This window comes from Agelaius phoeniceus, chromosome Z, assembly GCF_051311805.1.
Source record: "Agelaius phoeniceus isolate bAgePho1 chromosome Z, bAgePho1.hap1, whole genome shotgun sequence".
Taxonomy (NCBI): Eukaryota; Metazoa; Chordata; class Aves; order Passeriformes; family Icteridae; genus Agelaius; species Agelaius phoeniceus.
In genome coordinates, this window is record NC_135303.1 from 91,481,618 (window position 1) to 91,504,356 (window position 22,739).

A 22,739-nucleotide genomic window follows, 5' to 3' on the forward strand; every position below is an offset into this window, starting at 1 on the left:
AGCCAAGTTTTAGCCTCACTGGGCACCTCTACATCCAGAAAAGCCAAACAGCATCTATTGTGCTCAATCAGTGGAAAAATCCCAGAAGAGAAGCCATGCAAGTTTTTGCAGAGCAAACACTCCTCCAAGGCAAACAGCCCTGCATGGTCTGCAGCTCATGGCTAATGATAAGCACTTCTCATGCCATTCTCTTTTGGGGTTTTTTCTCCCACTGCTGTGTTGGTATTGAGCAAGGACTGAAATAAAGGATGTGATCTTGTAGGTTTCCATCCAGCAGAGACTAGGATGCTTTGCATGGATCCCAAACCCATCCCCGACAGAAAGTGAACATGACAACTTTGAAAAAGAACGGATATCCAGAACACAAGACTCAGAACTTATTTTTTAAAATACGTATTTATAGAACTAAGACTACAGCAGGCTCCTTCAGAAGAGTATTTTTATCCTTGGTCTTTCAGAAATAAATAGGATAGCTGATTCCTTGCCATGTGCACTTTGCACAGCTGACTGTGAGGCAGCAGGGCAGATGTTGGAGCTCATTGTCATCTTCCCCACACAAATAAATCCAGTGAAAACCCCAAGGACTGGTGGGCTGAGGCACATGCTGAAGCCATGCAGATTCAACTTGAAAAACATCATAAAAACAGCAAATCCCGTTGCTCCAGGTTAGTGACCTGGCACCAGGTTTAGACAGGTAAACTGTGTGTTTATCCCCATGTCCTGTGTCCCTGTATCCAGTCAAATAAGGCAGCAAGGAGCAGTGGAGCAGCACTGCACACAGGGACATCAGAGAGACCAGCAGCCCCGAGGCATGTAAGCTTCTGAATCAAAGCCATAATCATATCTATATCTATGGTAACAACAAGGGCAGGAACTTTCAGGAGAAGTGGTCAGAAAAACCGGTTTCATGGCTCCGGTAGTAGATAGGTTTGTTTCCAGTGGTGCATAGTCAGAACAAGTTCAGAGTTTAGAGAATCACAGAAGTTAACTAAATCATAGAATCAGAGAATCCCAGGATGGTTTGGGTTGGAAGGGACCTTAAAGACCACCTAGTTCTGATGCCTTAGGATTTTACCTTTTATATTTTGCAAATATTTGTAATCCTGCAATTCTTTAGTGTATAACCCTAAACTCCATATGGAGTGTTAGCTACTGCTTTCCCATTTTGGTCATACAAAACAATTCCTCTCTAGGCCTCTCAAGGACTCCTTACTGTCTCAGGCCCTGAGAAACATAAACAAAAGTGAGTTGAGGGGCAGCAAACTTGGGGTAAATGACTTAATTACCTGAAGCTGTAATTGGAAGATTAACCCCCAATATGCAAACAGACCGAATTTACAAAAATGTGAAAACACATGACCCACTGTCCATTTTCTGGGGGGCTTTGTCTGCCCAAAATGTTCCTGAAGGCCCTTCAATAAATATAACTTTTTATTCCCTTAATTTTGTCTGGACTCTGTTTTTAGGTAGTCCCAAAAAGGCATCAGTTCCAACTCCCTGTTATGGGCAGGGACACCTTCCACTAGACCAGGTGGCTCCAAGCCCCATCCAGCCTGGTCTCCAGAGCTTACCAGGGGCAACCTGATAAACCTAAAAGCCCACAAGACCCTAATCGGAGAGGTGGCTGGAAGAGTTGAATAAATTCCTTAGAACCTTCCTGGGACCTCCCAGCAGGTTGGATGTGACACAGCCCCTCCCTGGGTAGATGCAAAGCAGCTTCCACTTAAGCCTGGAGCACAGCTACAGCTAAGCCAGATACGTGGTGCAACTGCTGGTGCCCCTCTAAGTAAGATTTCTGAGAGATATGAGTAAAATTTCACCTAAATGACCTAAAATTTCACCTAAATTTCACCTAAAGTTTAATCCCCACTAATGAAAGACCTTAGGTACAGGCAAGAGCCTTTAGGAACAGGCAAAACCTGAGATCTGAGAGGGATGCACATACCCTGGACACAAGCCAGCGTGCCCAAAGCATCGTGCAGGACTCCTCTCAGCACAGACAACCTCTTAGTTATACAGAGAGTGGGAGGCCCCAGACTTTCTAGATGTCTACACTTTAGAAGAACTTCCAACCAAAACCTTCTTCCGACACAGGTGACCCCTGTGTCTGGTCCTTTTCCTCCTCTGAGTGTGCAGATCCATCCAAGGAGTTTGCTGATCAAAGGCACAGGTTTTTAGTAAGCGCTTTCTGAATGTACAAATAATTATCGTAGTCCTCAAATATTCTCTTGAAAAGCAGAAGCACTTCAGCTCTGTGTGTCTGGGAATAACTGAAAACACCATCTCTGCCACGCTGGTCAGACCAACAGTGTCTTCTGCCTTCTGGAAAACCTAGAGAACAGGATCAGCAGTGTCTAAACCACAGCTACAGACAAATGATGGGAGGGCTGACAGGAGTGTCACTTCCAATTAGTCCCCTCAAAATGTCATTCCTTAACCAATGGCCTTTTTTCTCCAGTCCCTCCTCTGTGTAGCTTCATCTCATAGTAAATCCTTTCTTACAGAATGCCAGAATGGTTTGGGTTGGAATGGACCATCAGGACCATCTAATTCCATGGGCAGGGACACCTTCCACTAGCCCAGATTGCTCCAAGCCCTGTCCAACCTGGCCTTGGACACTTCCAGGGATGGGGCAGTGACAGCTTGTCTGGGTAGCCTCTGCCAGGGCCTCCCCAGCCTCTCAGGGAAGAATTTCTCCCTTCTAGCTGACCTAAATCTACCCTTTTTTAGTATAAATCATTCTCCCCTGTCATATTACTATCTGCCCAGGTAAAAAATTCCTTTCCCTCTTTCTTTTAAGCCTCATTTCATCAAAAGTGGGTACTCACTGTGACTGTTAGAAATGTACCAAACTGTAGCCATCAACTGTGGCATAATCAGGCTCCCCTGAAACACAGAGCACAAAAAATCCCCTCAGGTTTCCTATGAGAAGTGCTCATTATGTGACTTTAAACAGAGCAGAAGCACCACACACTGGCCATCCATGTTAAAGTGAATGAGTGAATGAGGTTCAAGCAAGGCTGGGAGAGCTGGGAGTGTTCACTTGGAGAAGGGAACGCCCCAAGGAGACCTTAGAGTTCCTTCCAGTGCCTAAAGGGGGTTTAAGGGGGCTGGAAAGGGATTTTGGGCAAGGGCTGAAGTGAAAGCTCCCATGTTCAGAAAGCCCACGAAGCAGTAACTCACCTGGTGCATTGGTCGGGGTGGGCAGAGGTCCCCTCCTGCACAGAAGGAAACAAACACAGAACTGAGGATTTGCATGGCTAAGGGACTCCCTTTGCCCTGGTTCTGCACCCTCCAGCTGTCCCCCAGAGCTGGTGGGAGGGAAGGAGGTTTGGCCAGCCTGGGCTTTATGGAGACCTGACAAGGCAAGTCATAGTGGGCTCACCACCCACAGCCCACTTGGAAAACACAGGAATTGAACCTGACACAGTGGGGAAGAGGAAAATATAACCAGAAAGCACTGACTCAGGGAAAAATTGGCAAGTGAGCCTCAGGGCATGTCTTTTAATGTGCCTTTGCTCAGAGTGAGACATCAGGAAGTCGTGATTGGACATGACTCCTCTCTCAGTGGGGCAGCCAAAGTGGCAATTCATCCTTAGCATGAGTCTTGGCCCCAGTCATCATCTTGCCCCTGACAGAAAAACCCTTCACCATGTCCTCCCTGCCCAGCTTCTGTCCCACGAGAGAGAATCCAGCTCTGCAGTTCCTCCCTCCTCCCACAAATGCTTTTAATTCTCCTCAGATCTCCTCCTGTGATCTGTCTTGGTGACATGTCACATCATGAGCCATGCAAGCAAATATTGTCCTCTAATACCTTTAAGTCCAGTTTCCAATAGACTGAAAGGAACAAATTATGCCTGTTTTGGGAGAGTGAGAATCATCTGCAATTGCAGTTGTACCTCACCTTGATATAGGCACAGGAGCTGAACTTCTCGCAGGAGTCACATTTCTCTGGGCATTATAGTAGTTTTCATAAACAACAGGAGCTAGGAAAAGTTGACAGTAGTAAAATACAAGCCTCTCACAGACATAAAATACTTTACCAACATTCAGCTGCTAAGTCTTTCCCCTCTCTGAGAAAATTCCTGATAGGAAACTAAAAAAATTTTAGACTATGATCTCCAGGGGCTGTCAAAAGTGGCAGAGACTAGTGTTGCAAGGCAGTGAATGAAATGCAAAATGAGTGTTTTCTGCACACAAAATGATGCTGACCAGAGCAGCCAGCTCCATGAGGAGTACAGAGCAGTCAGCACTACTTTCTGAGATTCTACTAAGCTCTTACCTGGAGCCAAACTTCCAGTTTTGCGTAAATTTACGAAAAAATCAACATCCTTCTCAATGCTGCACATTTCTAAACTCTTGCGGATTTCCTCGTATTTCTGCAAAAGGGAAATAAAGTGCATTTGTATAAATCAGGTCAAAAAACGAGGCTTTTCCCTTTGCTTACCACACATAGGGTGAAAGCCCAGTACTCACACAAGCTCCAGCGTCAGGGAAATCACAGAATCCCAGAATAGTTTGGATTGGAAAAGAAATTTGAAGCCCATCCCATTCCACCCCAACATAGGCAGGGATACCTTCCACTATCCCAAGTTGCTCCAAGCCCTGTCCAGCCTGGCCTTGGACATTTCCAGGGATCCAGGGGCAACCACAGTTTCTCTGGACAACCCATGCCAGGGCCTCACCACCCTCAAAAAGTGTGGAAATCCCGGAGAAAACTTCATTTGCAAGAGTTTTGGCCAATCCTTCTGCTTTTGCCCACTCACGCTGGTGTCTGTGGTCAATCAAGGGCCAACTCAGATGTGACCCAGCTTGGTGCACAGGGAAACAAACTGGGCTTTGCTTTCTACAAAGAAAAATGAAGGTTTTGAGTTGAGGTACCTCATCATTCTGGACACAGCCCAGGGAGAGCTGGTTGACGTGGAGCCAGAGGGCATTACGGAAATAGTTGATCCGCTCGCACTCCTGAGTCTCAAAGAACTGAAACAGCACAGACAAAACTGTCCATAACATCTTCAAAATGAGGGCAAATCTCTTCTGTCCTGATTGCTTCCCACCCCCACATGCCACAACAAAGCTAACTGCCAGGAGGAGTTGGTGTAGGTCTTCTGCAGGAAGCAAGGAAGCTGTGAGTCCTCCAGCTTGTCCAGAGCAGAAATAATCCTTCTATGCATATAGGTGATGTACAAGGCTTGGAAAATCTGCAAGACTAATGTGGAGGGGACCACCCAGCACACTTCTATCTCTGGGGAGACCAAGCCAGCTTCCTAAAGGCAGTACAGGTTCCCAAAGTATCCTGTGCCCCTGTGGTCCCAGCCCACTTCCCTTACCGAGGTACCCTTAAATCCCAGAATAATTTAGATTGGAAAAGCCCTCTAAGATCATCAAATCTCACCATTACTCCTGCACTGCCAAGGCCATCACTAACACATTCTCCCAGGTGTCACAAGTACATGTTTGGTTTATTTTAACACTTCCATGTTCCAGATATGGAGCAATAAAAAACAAAGAGGATGTATGAAAACAGAGGTGTTTCTGTTTCTTTCCTGCCTAGCCCTTTTCCAAGCAGTCCCTTTTCCTTGTGAAATCTGCTGTCTGGTACACCTCAATCAATTTCACATGTTTTTACATATTCCCATGAACATCCACACTTGTTACCACTTATGACCTTTGCAACACATGGAAGGGAAAACTGCCACATCATCCATCTGCAAAAGTGAAACTGCTGCTTTCCACTCCCCACCACAGAACCATTAGGGTTGGAAAAGCTGTCTAAGAGCATTGAGTCCAAACACTAACCCAGCACTGCCAAGCCACCACTAAACTGTGTCCCCATCCTAGAGGCTTCCAGAGAAGACACCAAAAGCACACCAGCACAGAGACACCCACGCACACCACACAGAACAGACAGAAAATTCAGTTCAAAAGGGAAAATTGGAATAGCAGCCTGAAGAGAGGTAACTTGGAAGGGATCAGCACAGCTGGGCATGGGAAAGCTGGTTGCAAGCCTGAAGCAGATCTGAGATAAAATCTGTCTTTGCAGTCTCTGTCCACCCCTTGGTCACAGATCACAGGCCAGCAGCAGAGCAGCTGTTCAGCCCTCTTGTAACCAGTCTGGAATTCCCCAGCGTGTGCTGGAAATCCCTGCTGGACCACTTCCCTGTGAGGCTGTCTGCTTCAGCTGATATACCCTCTCAGAGGGGTTCCCACACTCCTGCATGGTCTGGGAGACACCAGGTGAAGAGCTCTTGGCACAGTGTGCACGTGGAGATGGCTTCACCTGCATCCCCAGCCACCACCAGCCTCTGCTGAAAAGTCATGTAAAGTCTTCTAGAGTTTCAGACAGTCTTCTGAGCAACAAAGGTGTTGTTGAGGCTCCAGGACATACTGGCCTGGGGTTACTGAGTATGCAGAGGTGACCACAGCTGTCCAAGATGACAGCCATGCCACCCATGCAAGCAGGCAGTGGGCAAAAATGTCACTACCTTGACTCTGTCAATTTTAGAAGCTGGTGGAAAAAATAAAAATAATAAAATGAGAGCAGAAACCTTGGAGCAATGGGGCCTTGAATCCAGAAGCCATGCTTGACACACACACACAGGGTTAGCTGCAATACATCCTGCTGCCTCACTGCCAGGGGAATACAAAACCAGGAAATCTGCACTGTCCCTGAGCCCTGCAGCCAGGATTGCAAACCCAGAGGACCACGCTGCCACGTAGAGGTGTTTAGGGGCATTTACCTCACAAGCTTTGATGTGCTCGTTCTGCCACTCGTCCCGGATCTTCTCCATTGTGGTCACACTCTGCTGGTAACTCCTGTCTGTGAGACAAATCATATTTTGGCTGAAGGTGCCTCTGCCCTTCAGTGGGGTTGGAATGAGATGACCTTTAAGGTCCCTTCCAACCCAAATAATTTTATGATTCTGTGATTCCATGATTAACATTCATTAAAAAAATCCCTTTGCTAGAAGGTAATTCTAGGGCTGGGAAAAAGGCTGAAAAGGGTGGGAGATCAGGGATAAAGCAGAAGGACATGGCTGTAGTGGGATCATGCAGGTTTCTCCAGGGACATTGCCCACTGCTGCTATCTTGGGAATGTGTTTCCAAGGAGTCATGCCTGACCCAAGAGCTGGAGCTCACCCAAGAGCTGTGCCACAGCTTCACAACCCCCTGCCCCTCGCCCTCCCAACATGGCATTTCCACACTCACCAGTGTCCTCCAGTGCTGATTTCGTCTGAGCCAGTTTCAGGAACAGCTGCCAAAACCAGGAGAGACAAGGAAGGTGAAGAAGAGGCTGTGTGCATCACTAATGGCACTGGAGCATCACCAGCCTCCCCATCTCACCCCAAACCCAGAACTGGAACAAGAGCTGGGGCATGTGAGCTGCAAGAAAAGACATCCCTTTCCCCCCGCCATGCCACAGCCTGTTGGGAAGGATGAAAGTTTGACAAGAAAGTCTCACAGATATGTGTGCTTAGCAGAAAAATTTTTAAATGTAGAATCTGAAGAAGGAGTAGAGATGGAAGCAAGTTTTGATATAGAAGAAAAGAATTGCTGAGCCAGTCTTACTGGCTAACCAAGGAGGCAAAGGGTGTGTTAGTTAGAAGGGGGTTTTATGGCTTACAGCAAAGGACAAACTCACTTCAAACAAGAAGATGTTTTTACCAAGCAGAAAGATAGCACAGGCAAACAAGTCAGCAAATGTTTCAAGTAGAAAAAAGGTCTCAGAATTTTCCACTGCAAGAAAACTGAAAAACATCTTCTAGCTTAAACTGTAATGTACTGACTTGTAGTGATTGGAGAACAGCGACATGAATATGGTAATTATAGTAGTTATGATAGGCTATAGATAATAGTTAAGGTATAGATTGGTTCTACTACATTAAGATGCTCAGCAAAGAAAAGTCTATAATGCATTGTAACCTAAACCAAAGGGCTCCAGGCCTGCCTGCAGCTGGAGCTGACAGCTGTAGGCACAGGCCCTGTCACCCACAACCCTGGGCTGCTGTAACCTCTTGGATGGAATAAACTGCATTTTGGAGAGCCGCCTGGAGCCCTGCCCCCCTCATTCAGGCTCTTGCAGGGCTGAATGCCTGCCCATACCTTCTCCTGCTGCTTCTGCGTGACCAGGTTGGCGTTGCGGTGCACGGCCTGCTCCGCCTCGTCCTTGTCGCGGCAGCGCTGCTCATACAGACGCTTGGCCTGGGACAGACACCACACACACACAGATGTTTGATGCAGACACACCTCCGGGGCAAAAAGCTCAGCCTGCAAGGGAACAGCAGCCTGCCTGCAGAGCAGGGAACGGCACAAAAGGTGCCCTGCAGCTTGGGAAAAGCCTTGCAAGGCAGGCTGCTCTTGGGTTGGGGTGAAAAGCTTCTGGCAATCAAGGGCATGTTCAGGGAAGGGCTGGGGAACAGGCAGGAGCATGAGTGTGATGAGAAGCAGCTGAGGGAGCTGGGCAGGGGCTGAGCCTGGAGCAAAGGAGGCTCAGGGGGGACCTTGTGGCTCTGCACAGCTCCTGACAGGAGGGGACAGCCAGATGGGGGTTGGGCTCTGCTCCCAGGGAACAAGAGACACGAGGAGAGGAAGTGGCCTCAAGTTGCATCAGAGGAGGTTTTGAGTAGATATTCAGAGGAACTTCTTCACAGAAAGGGTTTTCATGCCCTGGAACAGGCTGCCCAGGACAGTGGTGCAGTCACCATCCATGGAAGTGCTCAAAAAAGGTGTGGATGTGGCCCTTAGGGAGACAGGTTAATGGTGGGCTTGGCAGTACTGGGAAAACGGTTGGACTCAAGCATCTTAGAGGCTTTACAACCTAAATAATTCTCTGATTCTAAACCATTTGTATCCAACCCTGCAAGGCTACCACTGGCCTTGTCCTTGGTGTGCTCTTCACTGTTTCTGAGCACACCGTGCCCACCACTCACACAGACACAGCAGAGTCACAGAGTCATAGCAGAGGAGGAAACCCCTCTCATTTAAGCCTGTCCCAGTGCTCTGTGTCTGTGTGTGGAGCAGCATTAACTCACATGGCAAGAAACAGCAGCACATTTGCTTTACCTCCATGGTCTTCTTGTACTGAAGATTCCTGTTTTTGTGAATGGCCTCCATTATCAGCTCTATCTGTGAAGACAACAGACCTGCGGTCAGCACATCACTGACCATCAAAGCTCCAGGACTTTGATGGAAGTCACATACTGCATGGCTTACAAGAGGAAGAGCCACAGACCACACTGAGATGTGTTTAAAGGCCTTCATCCACCCGAATCATCTACACAAAACACATCTTTTGTGCTTCTGCCTAAGCCTTCAACTGCAGGCAACTGTAGCCTTTGTGTATGCAAAGGAGCTCTACAAACTAAATCCTAGCCATATATAGCACTGTACCATCTCCACAGACTCTGGCAAAACTGGGAAGCCCACTCCCCTCTGCTAGGTCCAAACCAGTCCCTGGTTCTACCAGTTTTCCCTGGTTTTCTAGACAAAGCCATCTCAAGCCAGAAGAAGTTAAAAGGCTTGGCCATTTTAGCAGCCCCTATGGAGATCATACAGCCCTATAAACAAATGTTTTAAAAACATTCCAGTGCTGTGGCTGGCCCCAAACACACACGAAGAAGATGTGGAAGTGAGAAGAAGGAAGTTGGAGGTTACTACACAGTTCAACACAGTTACAACACATAGGAAGGAGCTGAGCACTTCCCAGCAGCACAGGCACTGGGGGTGTGGCAGGGGCTGGGACAGGGCATGAGACAGCACCGGGATCAGCCCCTGGCTGGGGCAGGACCAACACCCTGCAGGAAGGCACATCTTCCCCCCATGCCTGACCTTCTTCCGATGCAGCTTTTGCTTTTCCCTGAAATCCTCCATCTTCTTTGCTTCCTCCCGAAGGGTTTGCGCCAGCTGGATGTGACCTTGTCCCACATTGTCTATCTCTGCAAAGAGAAAACAAATTCATTATTAATGTATATATATATATATTCCTAAAGAGACTGTTTCTCAAGTCAACTTAGAGCACACCTCACGTCCCCTTTCAGTGAAAAAGCTCCAGCTTGTTTGAAGCAGCCTCCAAGCAGCGCTCACCAATGCAAGGATCAGTCCTGCTGGGACCTGCTCCCCAGTTTGAGAAAACTCTCCCCCTCACACAGGTAAATCTGGGCATGTTTCAACACATTGCTCTGCCCCAGGCCAGCAGGCAGCAGCTTGGAGCACAGAAAAATGAAGGCTAAAACAACCTCAGGCTCGTCTGGCTGAAGGCAAGGTGGCCACAGTGTGAAACACCCTCAGGATCCACCAAGGGAGCAGAGCCAAATGGCAGCTCCTGATTCAGCCCCCAAAGTTGCTCCAAATCCACAGCTGTGAACTGTCAGCAGTGGTGAGGGCAGAGCCCTGTTAGGGAGGCCCACAGGGGCAGCAAAGAAACCTGGATCAGGCAGGGGATGGACTGGGCACAGGACAGCAGAGTGCTCATCCTCCAGGGGCTGTCTACCACGGCAGGATGTGACCGTGACAATGTACAGGGGGCAAAGCACCATCTTTTAGATGCTCCACTTAAAATCACACAATCATTTAGGGTGGAAAAGCCCTCTTAAGATCCCCAAGTTCAACCATTCCCCCAGCACTGCCAAGGCCACCACAGACCCACATCCTCAAGTGCCACATGTATATCATTTTTAAATCCCTCTGGGGACAGGGACTCCCCCACTGCCCTGGGCAGCTGTGCCAGGCCTGGACAACTTTTTCCATGAGAAAATTTCCCTAATATCCAATCTAAACCTCCCCTGGCCCAGCCTGAGGCCGCTCCCTCTGCTCCTGTCCCTGTTCCCTGGGAGCACAGCCCGACCCCCCCGGCTGTCCCCTCCTGTCAGGAGCTGTGCAGAGCCACAAGGGCCCCCCTGAGCCTCCTTTGCTCCAGGCTCAGCCCCTTCCCAGCTCCCTCAGCCTCTCCTGGGGCTCCAGCCCCTTCCCAGCTCCGTTCCCTGCCCTGGACACGCTCCAGCCCCTCAGGGTCTCTCTTGTCCTGAGGGCCCAGAGCTGTCCCAGGTTCAAGATGTGAGTTGCGGTGTGTTTGTGAAGAGGACAAGCCTGTCCAACAAACTCTAGATGAGCTTCCTGTGCACAGCTTCCTATGCATAACATAAACATGATCTCTGAGCTGCAGCCAGATCTGAAAGCCCAAGAGATCCCAAAATGATGCCCTGTGGGTCTCCTCTCCCACACATGTGCTGGCTCACTCTGTCCCAAGCCCCACACACTGGGATGAACCAGGCCAGCAGTACAGCCTTTGCCCGGCCTCAGCACTGCACAGCTTTAGAGATTTCTCTGCTGTTTTCTTCCCAAGCAGTTGCCTTCAGGCTTTACTGTCCTGGCAAACACAAATAATTACTTACGTTGCTTGAAAACATCGAGGGATCTCTTCAGCGTGCTGAAAAACACAAGCAGGGCATTAGAAAGGGTGGAGAAGCAGAGTCAGGCACAGGCACAGCATAGCACCTCTAACAAAACAGAGCTCTCTCAACAATGGCCAAAGAATTCAAAGCACATTTATTTATCCTCTTAGTACCTCCAGCTTTTTCCCCTCTCAGCAGGTACAACATAGTTCACTTGGTTTGACATCTTTCTGTACGCTGGATGCTATTAAAAATTCAAAGTTCCACAAATGCTTCTGGCAACCTCCTAAAACCATCATTTGGGATAATTTCAACATGGTGTGTTTGCCAGTGGTTGGAAAAATAGGGAGCATTTCTTCCTGTTAATATTGCACAGTAAAGATGGCAGAAACGTTTTAAGTGACACCTCAGTATGAAACTGTAAGTAAATGACCAGGACGTGTATAAAGTGCAGAAATAAAGGAGGAAGCAGAAGGCACTGAGGATCACTTGGGAAATGGAGCAAGCTGTGGTGGCCACAGCATTCTGGGCTCTAAAGATGTGCATGGTTTGAGTCAGGGAAGTACCTGTACTTCCCTCTGGCTACAAAACCTGTCCGGAGGTAACCCAAGGTCTCATGATCCCCAGCCTTCTGCTGACGCACCAGCCCACATCCCCCTGAGCATCTAACAGTGCTTTGGTTAATTTGTGGCTAAGGGGAACTTGGTGGGCTCCAGCTCAAAGCCAATTAGAACCCAACTGAGCACTGCTCATTCATGAGAATGATCTCGGCTCGTCTTCTGAATGTCTGAGTCCCGTTTCAATTCTGTTTTGTCTCACAGCTTCCTTCCTTCTCTTCCTCCTTCAGGGACACCCATAAAAGCAACTGTGAACTTACTTCAGCTCTGTCTGCCCACAGGGCTTCTTCTTCGACAAGTTAATGAGCTCCTTGCCATATTTTTCTTCTATAATTGCTCTGTTGAGGAAAGAGAGACATCAAAGAGAGAAATCATTGATTGGTTTGGGATGGAAGGGACCTAAAAGTTCATCCTGTTCTACTCTCTGCCATGGGCAAGGACACCTTCCACTACCTCAGGGTGCTCCAAGCCCTGTCCAACCTGCCTTGGACACTGCCAGGATGGGGCAGCCACAGCTGCTCTGGGGAAACTGTGCCAGAGAGGGTCCCACCACCCTCACAGCCCGGAATTCCTTCCCTACATCCCATCCACGTGTGGCAATAAGTACTCTCTGCACCTGGCAATAATCCTTAGGGAAAGCATCTGAAAAAGTGACCAACCTCGTAAGGTGACATAAATAACATCTCTGAGAGACCATATTATCTCCCCCTCTTGGAAGAAAGGAAGGAGGAAAAGAGAGCTCCTGTGCTGCATTGTAAGAATAACCAGTTCTTTGTTTTTTTAAATCACTACAGACAACCAGGGCTGGAATTGCTTGGTCAAATGTAGTTCTCTCCATGTGGCCAGCAGAAAGGAACAAGTATTGCTAGAGGCTGCCATTAAAACATCCATTGGATAAAAAAAACAACTTTCTAAAATGCCTTAACTACTAACACAGATGGAGACCTCTGTGTGATTGATTTCTGGAGTCTGGCAATGAAATTCACCTACCTTAACTCTAAAAACTCCAGAAGCTAATAGGGAAATTGAAAAAAAAAGTATTATAGATTGATTTTTTTTTTTATATACCTAGCAACATTCCTATGAACTTTGTTTGAGACAAAACATCCAGCAGGCATATTTTCCATAGCTGGAACTGTGCTGGACAACTGGGCCAAGTCCAGAGAGTGGAAAATCCAGGCCCAGCCTCTGATCTCCTCCTGGCCAGACACTTCAGTGGCAACCCACACCTCCTTCAAGGCCAAAGAGGGCACAGGGTGTAGAGGAGGCTTTTGGCACTCTGCATTGTCACTGATGAGCAAGACTTGGTTCTCAGGGTCCACTTCCTCATGTGGAAGGTCCAAATTTTCCTGGAACGTGGGATTACAGCCTGAACAGATGTAGGTGCATCAGACACTTTAAAGTGCAGCTCTCCTCCTGTTCATACACATTTTGTTTGTTCCAGGATGCTCTGTACCAAGTTGTGCAGTCAGAGGTTGGTTTTCCCCAGCTGTCATTACCAAAATGACATTAATTCAATGTAGAGTGTTCTACAATGCTCTTCATATTTAGCCACTGCTAATCAGGTGAGCCATAAAGGTAAAATACATGGCCAGGTCATCACCAGCCACAGAACCTCTGCTTATGTCATCTCCTCTTAATGGCAGTACCTAACCCTACCACTTTTTAACACTGAATCTGTGGGGTGTTCATAATGCACAGAGACAAAGACAGGACAAAGCCATGGCTCTCCTAGGTCAAGATCTTCTAACCTGATCTTCTGCAAGGCAAATGGCAAGGTGAACGTCATGGGACAGCCTTTTAGCATCAGTTAAATGTGGCAGAAATCAAACTGGGAACACCAGGAGACGGAGCAGTGCCACAGCACCGCTCCCAGGCTCCACCCAGCCCGCTCCAGAGGCACCTCCCTACCTTTCCTTCAGAAAGTCTTCAAACTCTTTGCAGTTCTTCCTGCCATCGTTCAGGTGCTGAATGATGCTGTCGTAGCCAACTGTGCTGGTCAGGTCCGTGCTCTGAAAACACAGGAGCAGGAGTCATGTCCCTGCCAGTGCAATCCATGGCCCTGCCACCTCCGGAGGCCATGGATCAGGGGGAGCAAGCGTGCAAGTGCCTCTTTATGAAATAAAATATGTTATTTTAGGGGTGGGAGAGGCTTCAGAATGAGAACAATGGTGGCAATTTGAGACAAGGTACATCTATGCCACTCACGCTTGCCATAGATTCTGAAGGGTCATCTTCTTCCAAATTATTCCTTAAAAACATATATTGCATGTATGCATGTAGAAAAAAAGGAAAAGGAAAAGGAAATAAGAAGAAGAAAAAAAAAGAAAAAGAAAAAGAAAAAGAAAAAGAAAAAGAAAAAGAAAAAGAAAAAGAAAAAGAAAAAGAAAAAGAAAAAGAAAAAGAAAAAGAAAAAGAAAAAGAAAAAGAAGGAAAAGAAGAAGAAGAAGAAGAAGAAGAAGAAGAAGAAGAAGAAGAAGAAGAAGAAGAAGAAGAAGAAGAAAAGGAAAGGAAAAGGAAAAGGAAAAGGAAAAGGAAAAGGAAAAGGAAAAGGAAAAGGAAAAGGAAAAGGAAAAGGAAAAGGAAAAGGAAAAGGAAAAGGAAAAGGAAAAGGAAAAGGAAAAGGAAAAAGCAGCAATGATGTTGTCTGACTTACTTTACCCTGTTCTTTCCCCATTCCTATGCATGGCTGCAGAAAAGGGAGCAATAGTAGGAGCAGGTATGAAACTCAGCAACAGGAAACAAAAGCCACGAAAGGTTACCAAGAAACCTGAATAGGATTGTGGCAGGATGGAGGGATTCAGGAAATGGTTCAAAGCCAGGCCAAGAGTATGCAGAGATCTGGCACAACAGTGTGGGCAGCAGAAGAGGGCATTTCTCAAGAATTTATTCCTGGTGCAATAAAGGAGAAGGAACAGGGCTGGTATCTGTGATAAAGGAACAGTTTAATTAAGTGGAATTCCCTATTCAAGTACTTGACTGTCAGTGACCGGAAAGCAAGAAGTGAAGGGGAGATGTGGTGGAGTGGGACTGGCAGAAAATCCACAGGAATCCCAGATCAGCTTCGCATGGGAAGACAGGACTGTGGAGCAGGACCTAAGCAGAAACCAAATTTCCTTTACAAAGTACAAATGTCCCTCTAAAATGAGGTATAAACCCACAACCACCTCTCAGGTTCACATCTTCACTAACCGGGTCTGTGAAAAGAAAACACTGTACTGGGGTCAGGCTTCATCACATTTGCAAAACACAGGATCAGGAATTCAGGAATTCACTCACTTGAATTCCTGTCCCCACTTTCAAAGGAATCAGAATGGATGCAAAGCACAGCTGCTGGCCACTGCAAGCCCAGGCAGGATGGAGGCTCAGAGCCCATCACTGATCACTGCACACCCAGGGGAGGCTCAGAGCCCCATCACTGATCCCTGCACACCCAGGGGAGGCTCAGAGCCCATCACTGATCCCTGCACACCCAGGGGAGGCTCAGAGCCCATCACTGAATGTCCAGGGGAGGCTCAGAGCCCATCACTGATCACTGCAAATCCAGGGGAGGCTCAGAGCCCATCACTGATCACTGCACACCCAGGGGAGGCTCAGAGCCCATCACTGATCACTGCATGCCCAGGGGAGGCTCAGAGCCCATCACTGCATGCCCAGGGGAGGCTCAGAGCCCCATCACTGAATGTCCTGGGGAGGCTCAGAGCCCATCACTGATCACTGCACATCCAGGGGAGGCTCAGAGCCCATCACTGAATGTCCAGGGGAGGCTCAGAGCCCATCACTGATCCCTGCACACCCAGGGGCACCCAGAGGCTCTTGCATCCTGCTCTGCTGCCAGGCACTCTTGGGCTCTCTGTGCCAGGCAGAAGGGTCAAGGGGAAAACTGGGAGTACCCATCAGTAATGTGCACGAAGCTCCTTGTTTTACCACTCTTCCTCCTACACTAGAAGGATTTAATTCCAGCACGTGTGTGTTTCCTAAGCACGCAAGGCAGGACCAGACCTCAGGGTGCAAGGTGTTATATGAAACACAGAATCACACAATTGTTTAAGTTGGAAAAACCCTCGAGATCACAGAGTCTAAACGTTCCCCAGCACTGCCAAACCATTCACCTACCCACGTACCCGAGTGCCACATTTATATGGCTTTTTAATTCCTCCAGGTGAGTTTTCCATGGGAGGAACTCCCAGCCCAGATGGAGCTGGGAAGGGTTTTATGGTCTCAAACCAGCCTTTGCAGAAACCTTCTGGGCAGGTTTGGCACAGAAAGACTCAAAAGGACCAGCATGACTGGGGGTGCTCAGCCTGGAGAAGGCTCCAGGGACACCTCAGAGCCCTGTCCAGTGCCCACAGGGGCTCCAGGAGAGCTGCACAGGGACTGGGGACAAGGCCTGGGGGGACACAGGGACACAGGGAATGGCTTCCCAGGACACAGGGAATGGCTTCCACTGCCAGAGGGCAGGGACAGATGGGATATTGGGAAGGAATTACTGGCTATGAAAATGGTGAGGTCCTGGCACAGGGTGCCCAGAGCAGCTGGGGCTGCCTCTGGATCCCTGGAAGTGTCCAAGGCCAGGCTGGATGGGGCTTGGAGCAGCCTGGGACAGTGGAAGGTGTCCCTGCACATGGCAGGGGATGGAATGAGATGGTCTTGAGGGTCCCTTTTAACCCAAACCATTCTGGGATTCTGTGACTGCAAAGGCAGGGCTGGCAACAGCAAGGGAAGAGGAAGTACAGCACGGCAAGCACAGAGCCATGGGCACAGAGAAGATGATTTAAAACCATAATAAGCTAACCCAAAGGCAAGTATGAAAGATGGGGAGCTGCACCAAGCCCTGCCCAAACAGAGCATGAGGATCCCTCCTGCCATTCTCCTGCACACATCTGTCTTGGTCCTCCCTGCTGGGCACAGCTCTGAGCCCACGTGCTATTCAGAGCACAGCCCATGGAAACTGCAAACAGATGATTTCAAGGTGACAAAGCAGCACCTGATGCTTCCCAAGCTCACAGGACATGAACCCCACCCCCCCCCCCGCCTTCCTGATCTGCTGCCTGGATTTGCGCCCAGTGGAATCAATAACAAGAAGGAATTTCTGTGCTGCTTGTGATGTTTTGGGGCTTGGTTACACTTTCAGCCAAAAGGAGGGCTAAAATGCTCTGCTGGGGATGGGAAAGCACGTCATGATCCTGTCTGAGTCACAGCAAGCTGCTGAGCCTGACACTTCCATCTCCTACCCCCAATTTACACGGAAAACCCCTGCAGACACACACCCTGTGAAGAAAATGACAGTGGAGAAATGTTTCAATTATGAAATCCTCTAAGACTATTAAGTCCAACCCCAGCATTACCCACCTCACCATTAACCCATCTCCCCAAGTGCCACATCCACATGGCTTGTAAATCCGTCTGGGGACAGGGACTCCCCCACTGCCCTGGGCAGCCTTTTTCTAGGATTAATAACCCTTGCCATGAAGAAACTTTCCCTAATATCCAATCCAAACATCACTTTACACAACCTGAGGCTGCTCCCTCTGCTCCTGTCCCTGTTCCCTGGGAGCACAGCCCGACCCCCCGGCTGTCCCCTCCTGTCAGGAGCTGTGCAGAGCCACAAGGGCCCCCCTGAGCCTCCTTTGCTCCAGGCTCAGCCCCTGCCCAGCTCCCTCAGCCTCTCCTGGGGCTCCAGCCCCTTCCCAGCTCCGTTCCCTGCCCTGGACACGCTCCAGCCCCTCAGGGTCTCTCTTGTCCTGAGGGCCCAGAGCTGTCCCCAGCACTGGAGGTGCCTCAGCAGGGCCGGCACAGGGACAGGCCCTGCCCTGGGGCTGTGTCTCAGCCTGGCTGGGACAGCCCAGGGGCCATTGGCCTCCTGCCCCCCTGGGCACCCTGGGCTCGTGTCCAGCCCCTGGCACCAGCACCCCCAGGGCCCTTTCCTGCCCCTCTGCCCAGCCTGGAGCTGCAGGGGTTGGGTGACCCAAGTGCAAGATCTGGCACTTGTTCTTCTTGTCCCCTCACACCACCGGCCTCAGCCCATGGATCCAGCCTGTCCAGGGCCCTCTGCAGAGCCTTCCTGCCCTCCATCTGTCTGTCCCAACCTTCCAAACCAAAAGGTTTGGGGCTCTGCACTTGTTCATGGACCATCTCCTGAAGGATCTATGTTCCAAGCTCCCAGTATGTTTCCTCAGCCTTGTGTGCTTAGAGAAACTCACCAGAAGCTGGTGACTATTTAAGCAGTTGGAAACACTGTGCAAGTGTAGCTGGCTGTGCTGTCCTTGCTCAGTCAGTGCCTGCAGAAGCCACTGAGACAAAGAGAAGTACTTCATGCTGGTGCCCACAGGGAGCAGGGCGAGGAGAGGCTGCACAGGCTGCAGCTCGTCCCCACAACCAGGAGGGTATAACAGGACAGACAAACTCACTGCAGGGAGGAAAAGGCCTTGCTGCAAATCCACCCGCCTGGGACCAGCATCCTGCAAAAGGCAGCTTTTTTATTTGTAATTTTCCATTTGAAGTTTCCTTCCCCTGCGCCAGCACCATCCCCGCTCATCCCAGAGACACCAAAAGACATGGACTGTTCCGCCTCGATGCAATTTCTTCTTCCCACAAATCCCACCTTGTTCCTTTGAAACAACGACCTGGGGATTTCACAATGCTGCTGCCAAGTTCCACCAGGCCAGTGCCCCTTTAGAGAAGGACAGGCAGGGGGAAGGGGAAGTGAAACAGCCACCATCAGACAGCGGCCAGGGAATAAACCCAGGAACCCAGGGCTGCATCCCCCCAGCCATGGGTTGTTTTAGCAACATTGCTAAAAACACCGCAGGGAGCAGAGCACTGCCTCGTCGAAGGCAAAATTACCAAAATTTTATTCCCCAAGCTGCAACCTGTTTAGCCCACAGATCAGAATTAGAGTGGTTCTTAGCATTGATGTACTTTATATTTTTACCATATGGTTTTACAACACCAAAGTGCACTGATGAGACCCAAGGCTGTTGGGTTGCCCGAAATGTGTGTGAGAACAGGCTTGTGGAAAACAAGGCATGTACTAAGAAAGTGAAAAAAAGTGAAAGAAAAGACCTCACATAGTGAAAGAAGAAGAGCAGATTGCAAAAACAAATGAAAACAAAATGTCAGGCTTGCCCAACTCGTGGCAATCACTACAGGCAGGACAAAGGCAAACAGACACAAGCTCTGGGGTATTTTTGGTCTTGCACAGCTCACTCACAGGCCTGTGGGAGTGAGTGACATGGGAGTCAACGCATGCAGGGCAAAAAATGTTCAGCTTCAGGCATGTCTGGACTTCAGTCCCTGAGCAAGCAGGAGCCGCAGTGGGGTGCCAGGGAGCAAACATCTTTATTCAAGAAAATTCATCATCTTGTATTGAGACCTAGGCGCATGAGCAAACTTCAGTGCAGAGAGCCAATGGGCCTGTGCTTTCCCACCAGAGCACATCAGGAATATCACACCATCAGCTCCAGCAGGGAACAGGAGCCAGTGCAGCAGCAGACACAGCACCCACTGAAGGAACCACAACTGCTGGGGTTTAAAACTTAATCAATCCCCAGGTGAGGCTGGAAGCACAGCCCTGCTATTCCAACAGAGCAAAGGGTGGGCTGCAGCTTAGCCTACAATCACAGAATCCAAGAATGGTTGAGGTTGAAAGGGACCTTAAACCTCATCCCATTCCAGCCCCTGCCATGGGCAGGGACACCTTCCACTGTCCCAGGCTGCTCCAAGCCCATCCAGCCTGGCCTGGGACACTGCCAGGGATCCAGGGGCAGCCACAGCTGCTCTGGGCACCCTGGGCCAGGGCCTGCCCACCCTCACCCTTACCATCCTATCCCCACAAAGAAATTTGGAGGTCATCACTAACAACCAGCCACATTTTAAAGCTGGAAGGTCCAATACCAAAACTGGCCTAGGTTTTGAGAGTTTGCACATTTTTTAGACTTTGTCCCATCAGTTGGAGCATACTTCCCCTGGAGCACTCCCAAAGTCTCCTCCTTCTCATCAGGCTGTCCTAACCAAATTTGCTCCCACAAGAGTAACATACATTTTTCCCAGTATTTAGGGATTCTGCAGGTAGAATGGGATGATGAGTTAATTTGGGGGGGGGGGGGGGGGGGGGAACATGTACATTTTGTTGGACCAGCAGATGTGAAGCTGAGCCATCATCACTACTAAAGAGCAGTGTGTGCAGCATCTGCCACCTGCCCACGATCGTGCAGCAATGGCCCTCTGGGTCTCACCTTGTCTGACAAGTGAAGAACCTACAGAAGACAAAAACTGTGCCTCACCAAGCTCTTTGTAATGATAAGACAAGGAATTACAGTTTTAAACAAAAAGATGGGAGATTCATATTAAATACAGGGAAGGAATTGCTTGGATTGTTTATGAGTAAGGGTATTAAAACACTGGCAGAGGTTGCCCACACAAGCTGTGGGTACACCATCCCTGGAAGCATTCCAGGCCAGGCTGGACAGGGCATAGAGCAACTTGGTCTCGTGGAAGGTGTCCCTCACCATAGCAGGGTGGTGGACTAGATGGTGTGTAAGGTCTTTCCCAACCCAAACTGCTCAATGCTTCTATGATTCTAGGAAATCACTTGTTTCAGCAAAGACTTCTCCTTCTATTTTTTACCTTACGCAAAGCAATCTAAGAGGAAAATTGCAGGAGGAAGTGCTTGCCCACTCACAGCACTCAGCAGCAGGTGGAAGCTGCATGTGCAGCCCTCCACACTTCATCTTGATTTGGTTTTTTCCCTTCCTATCCTTATTCACCCCTCCTCCCCAGCCCTCCCAACTGATGCACAGTCACCAGTACGTGGTGTGGCAGCTGCTTTGGGGTGGCACCTGCCTTTTCCATGGGCCCAACGACCGCAGAAGGGCCTCAGACTCTCCACTGAGTCACATCCATCACGCTCCCATCCAACCCCAGTCAGGGGGCTTGGAGCACACGGGCTTCAGAAAGGACAAAACCCTGGAAAAATCCCTGGCAGCACCAGTGGTTTGGGGCTCAGTAAGAACCAGGGATTATTCAGAAGTGGTCAAGCAGGGGTGAGCGCCCCACGCAACACCCCAGATCCTCCTTGTCTTGGGAGCTGGAGGCTGCTCCTGTCCTGGTGTTTTCTCCCACTGAGCCCCCTCCTCCAAGATCCTCCTTCAAAAACCACCACACCACTGCAGGAGAGGAACAAAGCGGGCAGAAACAGCCAAAGTCAGCCCTGCGGTGAGGAGCTCTTCTACAATCCCATGTGTCACCTGCCTGCTCAGCCTTTCTGCTGAGCAGAAATCACAGTGGTTCCTCCAGCACCCTCAGAACCTCCCCTCTGCACGTCTGCAAAGCAAAGGGAGCACTGTGGAAAACTTCTGTGTAACAAATAGCTGGGAAGCAGCTGCCAGATGCAGAGTTGGCTTTACTCTCCACAACAGGTTTGACACCTGTGTGGCATTTATGTGTTTGACAATGCTATGCCAGTTAACTCGTTAATGATGCTGGGTGAGGCTCTGCACTTATTCCTCAACACTCAGGAGCCCCAAACCTGGTGCCAGCTCTTCCTGGGGCCTGTGCTTCTCTCCCATATCCTACAAGATATGGGAGATGCTTCCAAGCAACATCTGGGAAACCTCAAGCAGCACCATTCACAGATGAAGATTTTCAGCCCCAAAAGACCAAATTTGGTAATTTACTTCCTGGTAACCAATACCTAGAATGAAGATCCACCACAAGAGGAACCGAGTAGCCACAGAGTTTTAGCTTTGCAGCAGATATGTGGGTTTCCTGCCCTTCTCCTTTTATAAAAGGAGACTGAAAAGACTTCAGACTGAAAAGAATAAACTGTGGTTTTCCCTGAACTGTGGGTTTTCCTCCATGGCTCAACTGCTGGCAGCAGCATCATACCAAGTGACTTGCTCCTATCCAGGATTACCTCACAAGAGGAGAGCATTTTTCACCAAGCTGTCTTGAAGTAGTTCACTGATGGCAAATTAATGGTATCAAACCCTTCAGCCTGGCACTGACTTCCTCCAGCAAGGCAGCAGCCACTGCTGGGATTCTTTTGAAGCTGCATGGGGCAGGCTGTAAAGCCACAACTCTCAAGACATGCATGGTGGGCAGTGCCCGCTGGGGATCACAGAATCCCAGAATGGTTTGGGTTGGAAGGGACCTTAAAGCACATTTCATTCCATCCCCTGCCACAGGCAGGAACACCTTCCACAATCCCAGGGTGCCCAAAGCCCCATCCAGCCTGGCCTTAGACATTTCCAGGGATCCAGGGGCAGCCACAGCTTCTCTGGGTACCCTCTGGCAGTGCTTATCGACCGAGAGCATCCAGCAAAGTCACCCCACGACCGCGATCGTTGGCTTTGGAGCCAACTCCGACCAGAGAGCAGTGACCCCTCCACCTCCAGCTGCGCCCCCCGGCCCCGGCTGGCTCTGTCCCCGCTGTCCCGGTCCCGCCGTGCTCCCGCTCACCCAGAAGTTGTCCCTGAAGCGCGCCTCCCGCATCCTGCTGCTGCCGCCGCCGCGCTCCGCCGCTCCCTGCCCTGCCCGGCCCGGCCCGGCCCGCCCCGCCGAGTCTCCTCCCACGCACGGTGCTCCCGCCCCGGGATGCCCGCGGGTGGAGGAGCGGGACGTGCAGCGGCAGGCGGGCGGGACCGGCGGGGAAGGCAGGCTCGGCACTGCGGACAAACCCACCCGTGCGGGCCGAAGCGGCGCCCCAAGGACAGAGGGAGCGGAGCCGGAG

At 49.8% G+C, this 22,739-nt stretch overlaps 1 protein-coding gene across 1 annotated transcript; it reads right to left on the reverse strand.

Moving 5' to 3' along the window:
- Window positions 1–377: 377 nt before the first annotated feature.
- Window positions 378–22,535, reverse strand: PSTPIP2 (proline-serine-threonine phosphatase interacting protein 2). Its single transcript, XM_054652178.2, has 15 exons — window positions 22,469–22,535; window positions 13,919–14,019; window positions 12,268–12,345; window positions 11,391–11,425; window positions 9,829–9,935; window positions 9,064–9,126; window positions 8,104–8,202; window positions 7,210–7,255; window positions 6,741–6,820; window positions 4,882–4,980; window positions 4,283–4,379; window positions 3,905–3,986; window positions 3,184–3,218; window positions 2,829–2,886; window positions 378–2,331 (listed from the first exon to the last, which is right to left on the reverse strand). Exons 1-14 carry the CDS (start codon window positions 22,499–22,501, stop codon window positions 2,837–2,839), a joined length of 1,005 nt encoding a protein of 334 aa, XP_054508153.1. The 5' UTR covers window positions 22,502–22,535; the 3' UTR covers window positions 378–2,331; window positions 2,829–2,836.
- Window positions 22,536–22,739: the final 204 nt, after the last annotated feature.

Coding starts and splice junctions, on each gene's coding strand:
- PSTPIP2 (XM_054652178.2), bottom strand. CDS start 22,501: ATGCGGGAGGCGCGCTTCAGGGACAACTTCTGG. Junction 9,936..11,390: donor CCTCGATGTTTTCAAGCAAC/GTAAGTAATTAT, acceptor TTCTCTTTGCAG/AGATAGACAATGTGGGACAA. Junction 6,821..7,209: donor ATCAGCACTGGAGGACACTG/GTGAGTGTGGAA, acceptor TTTGTCTCACAG/ACAGGAGTTACCAGCAGAGT.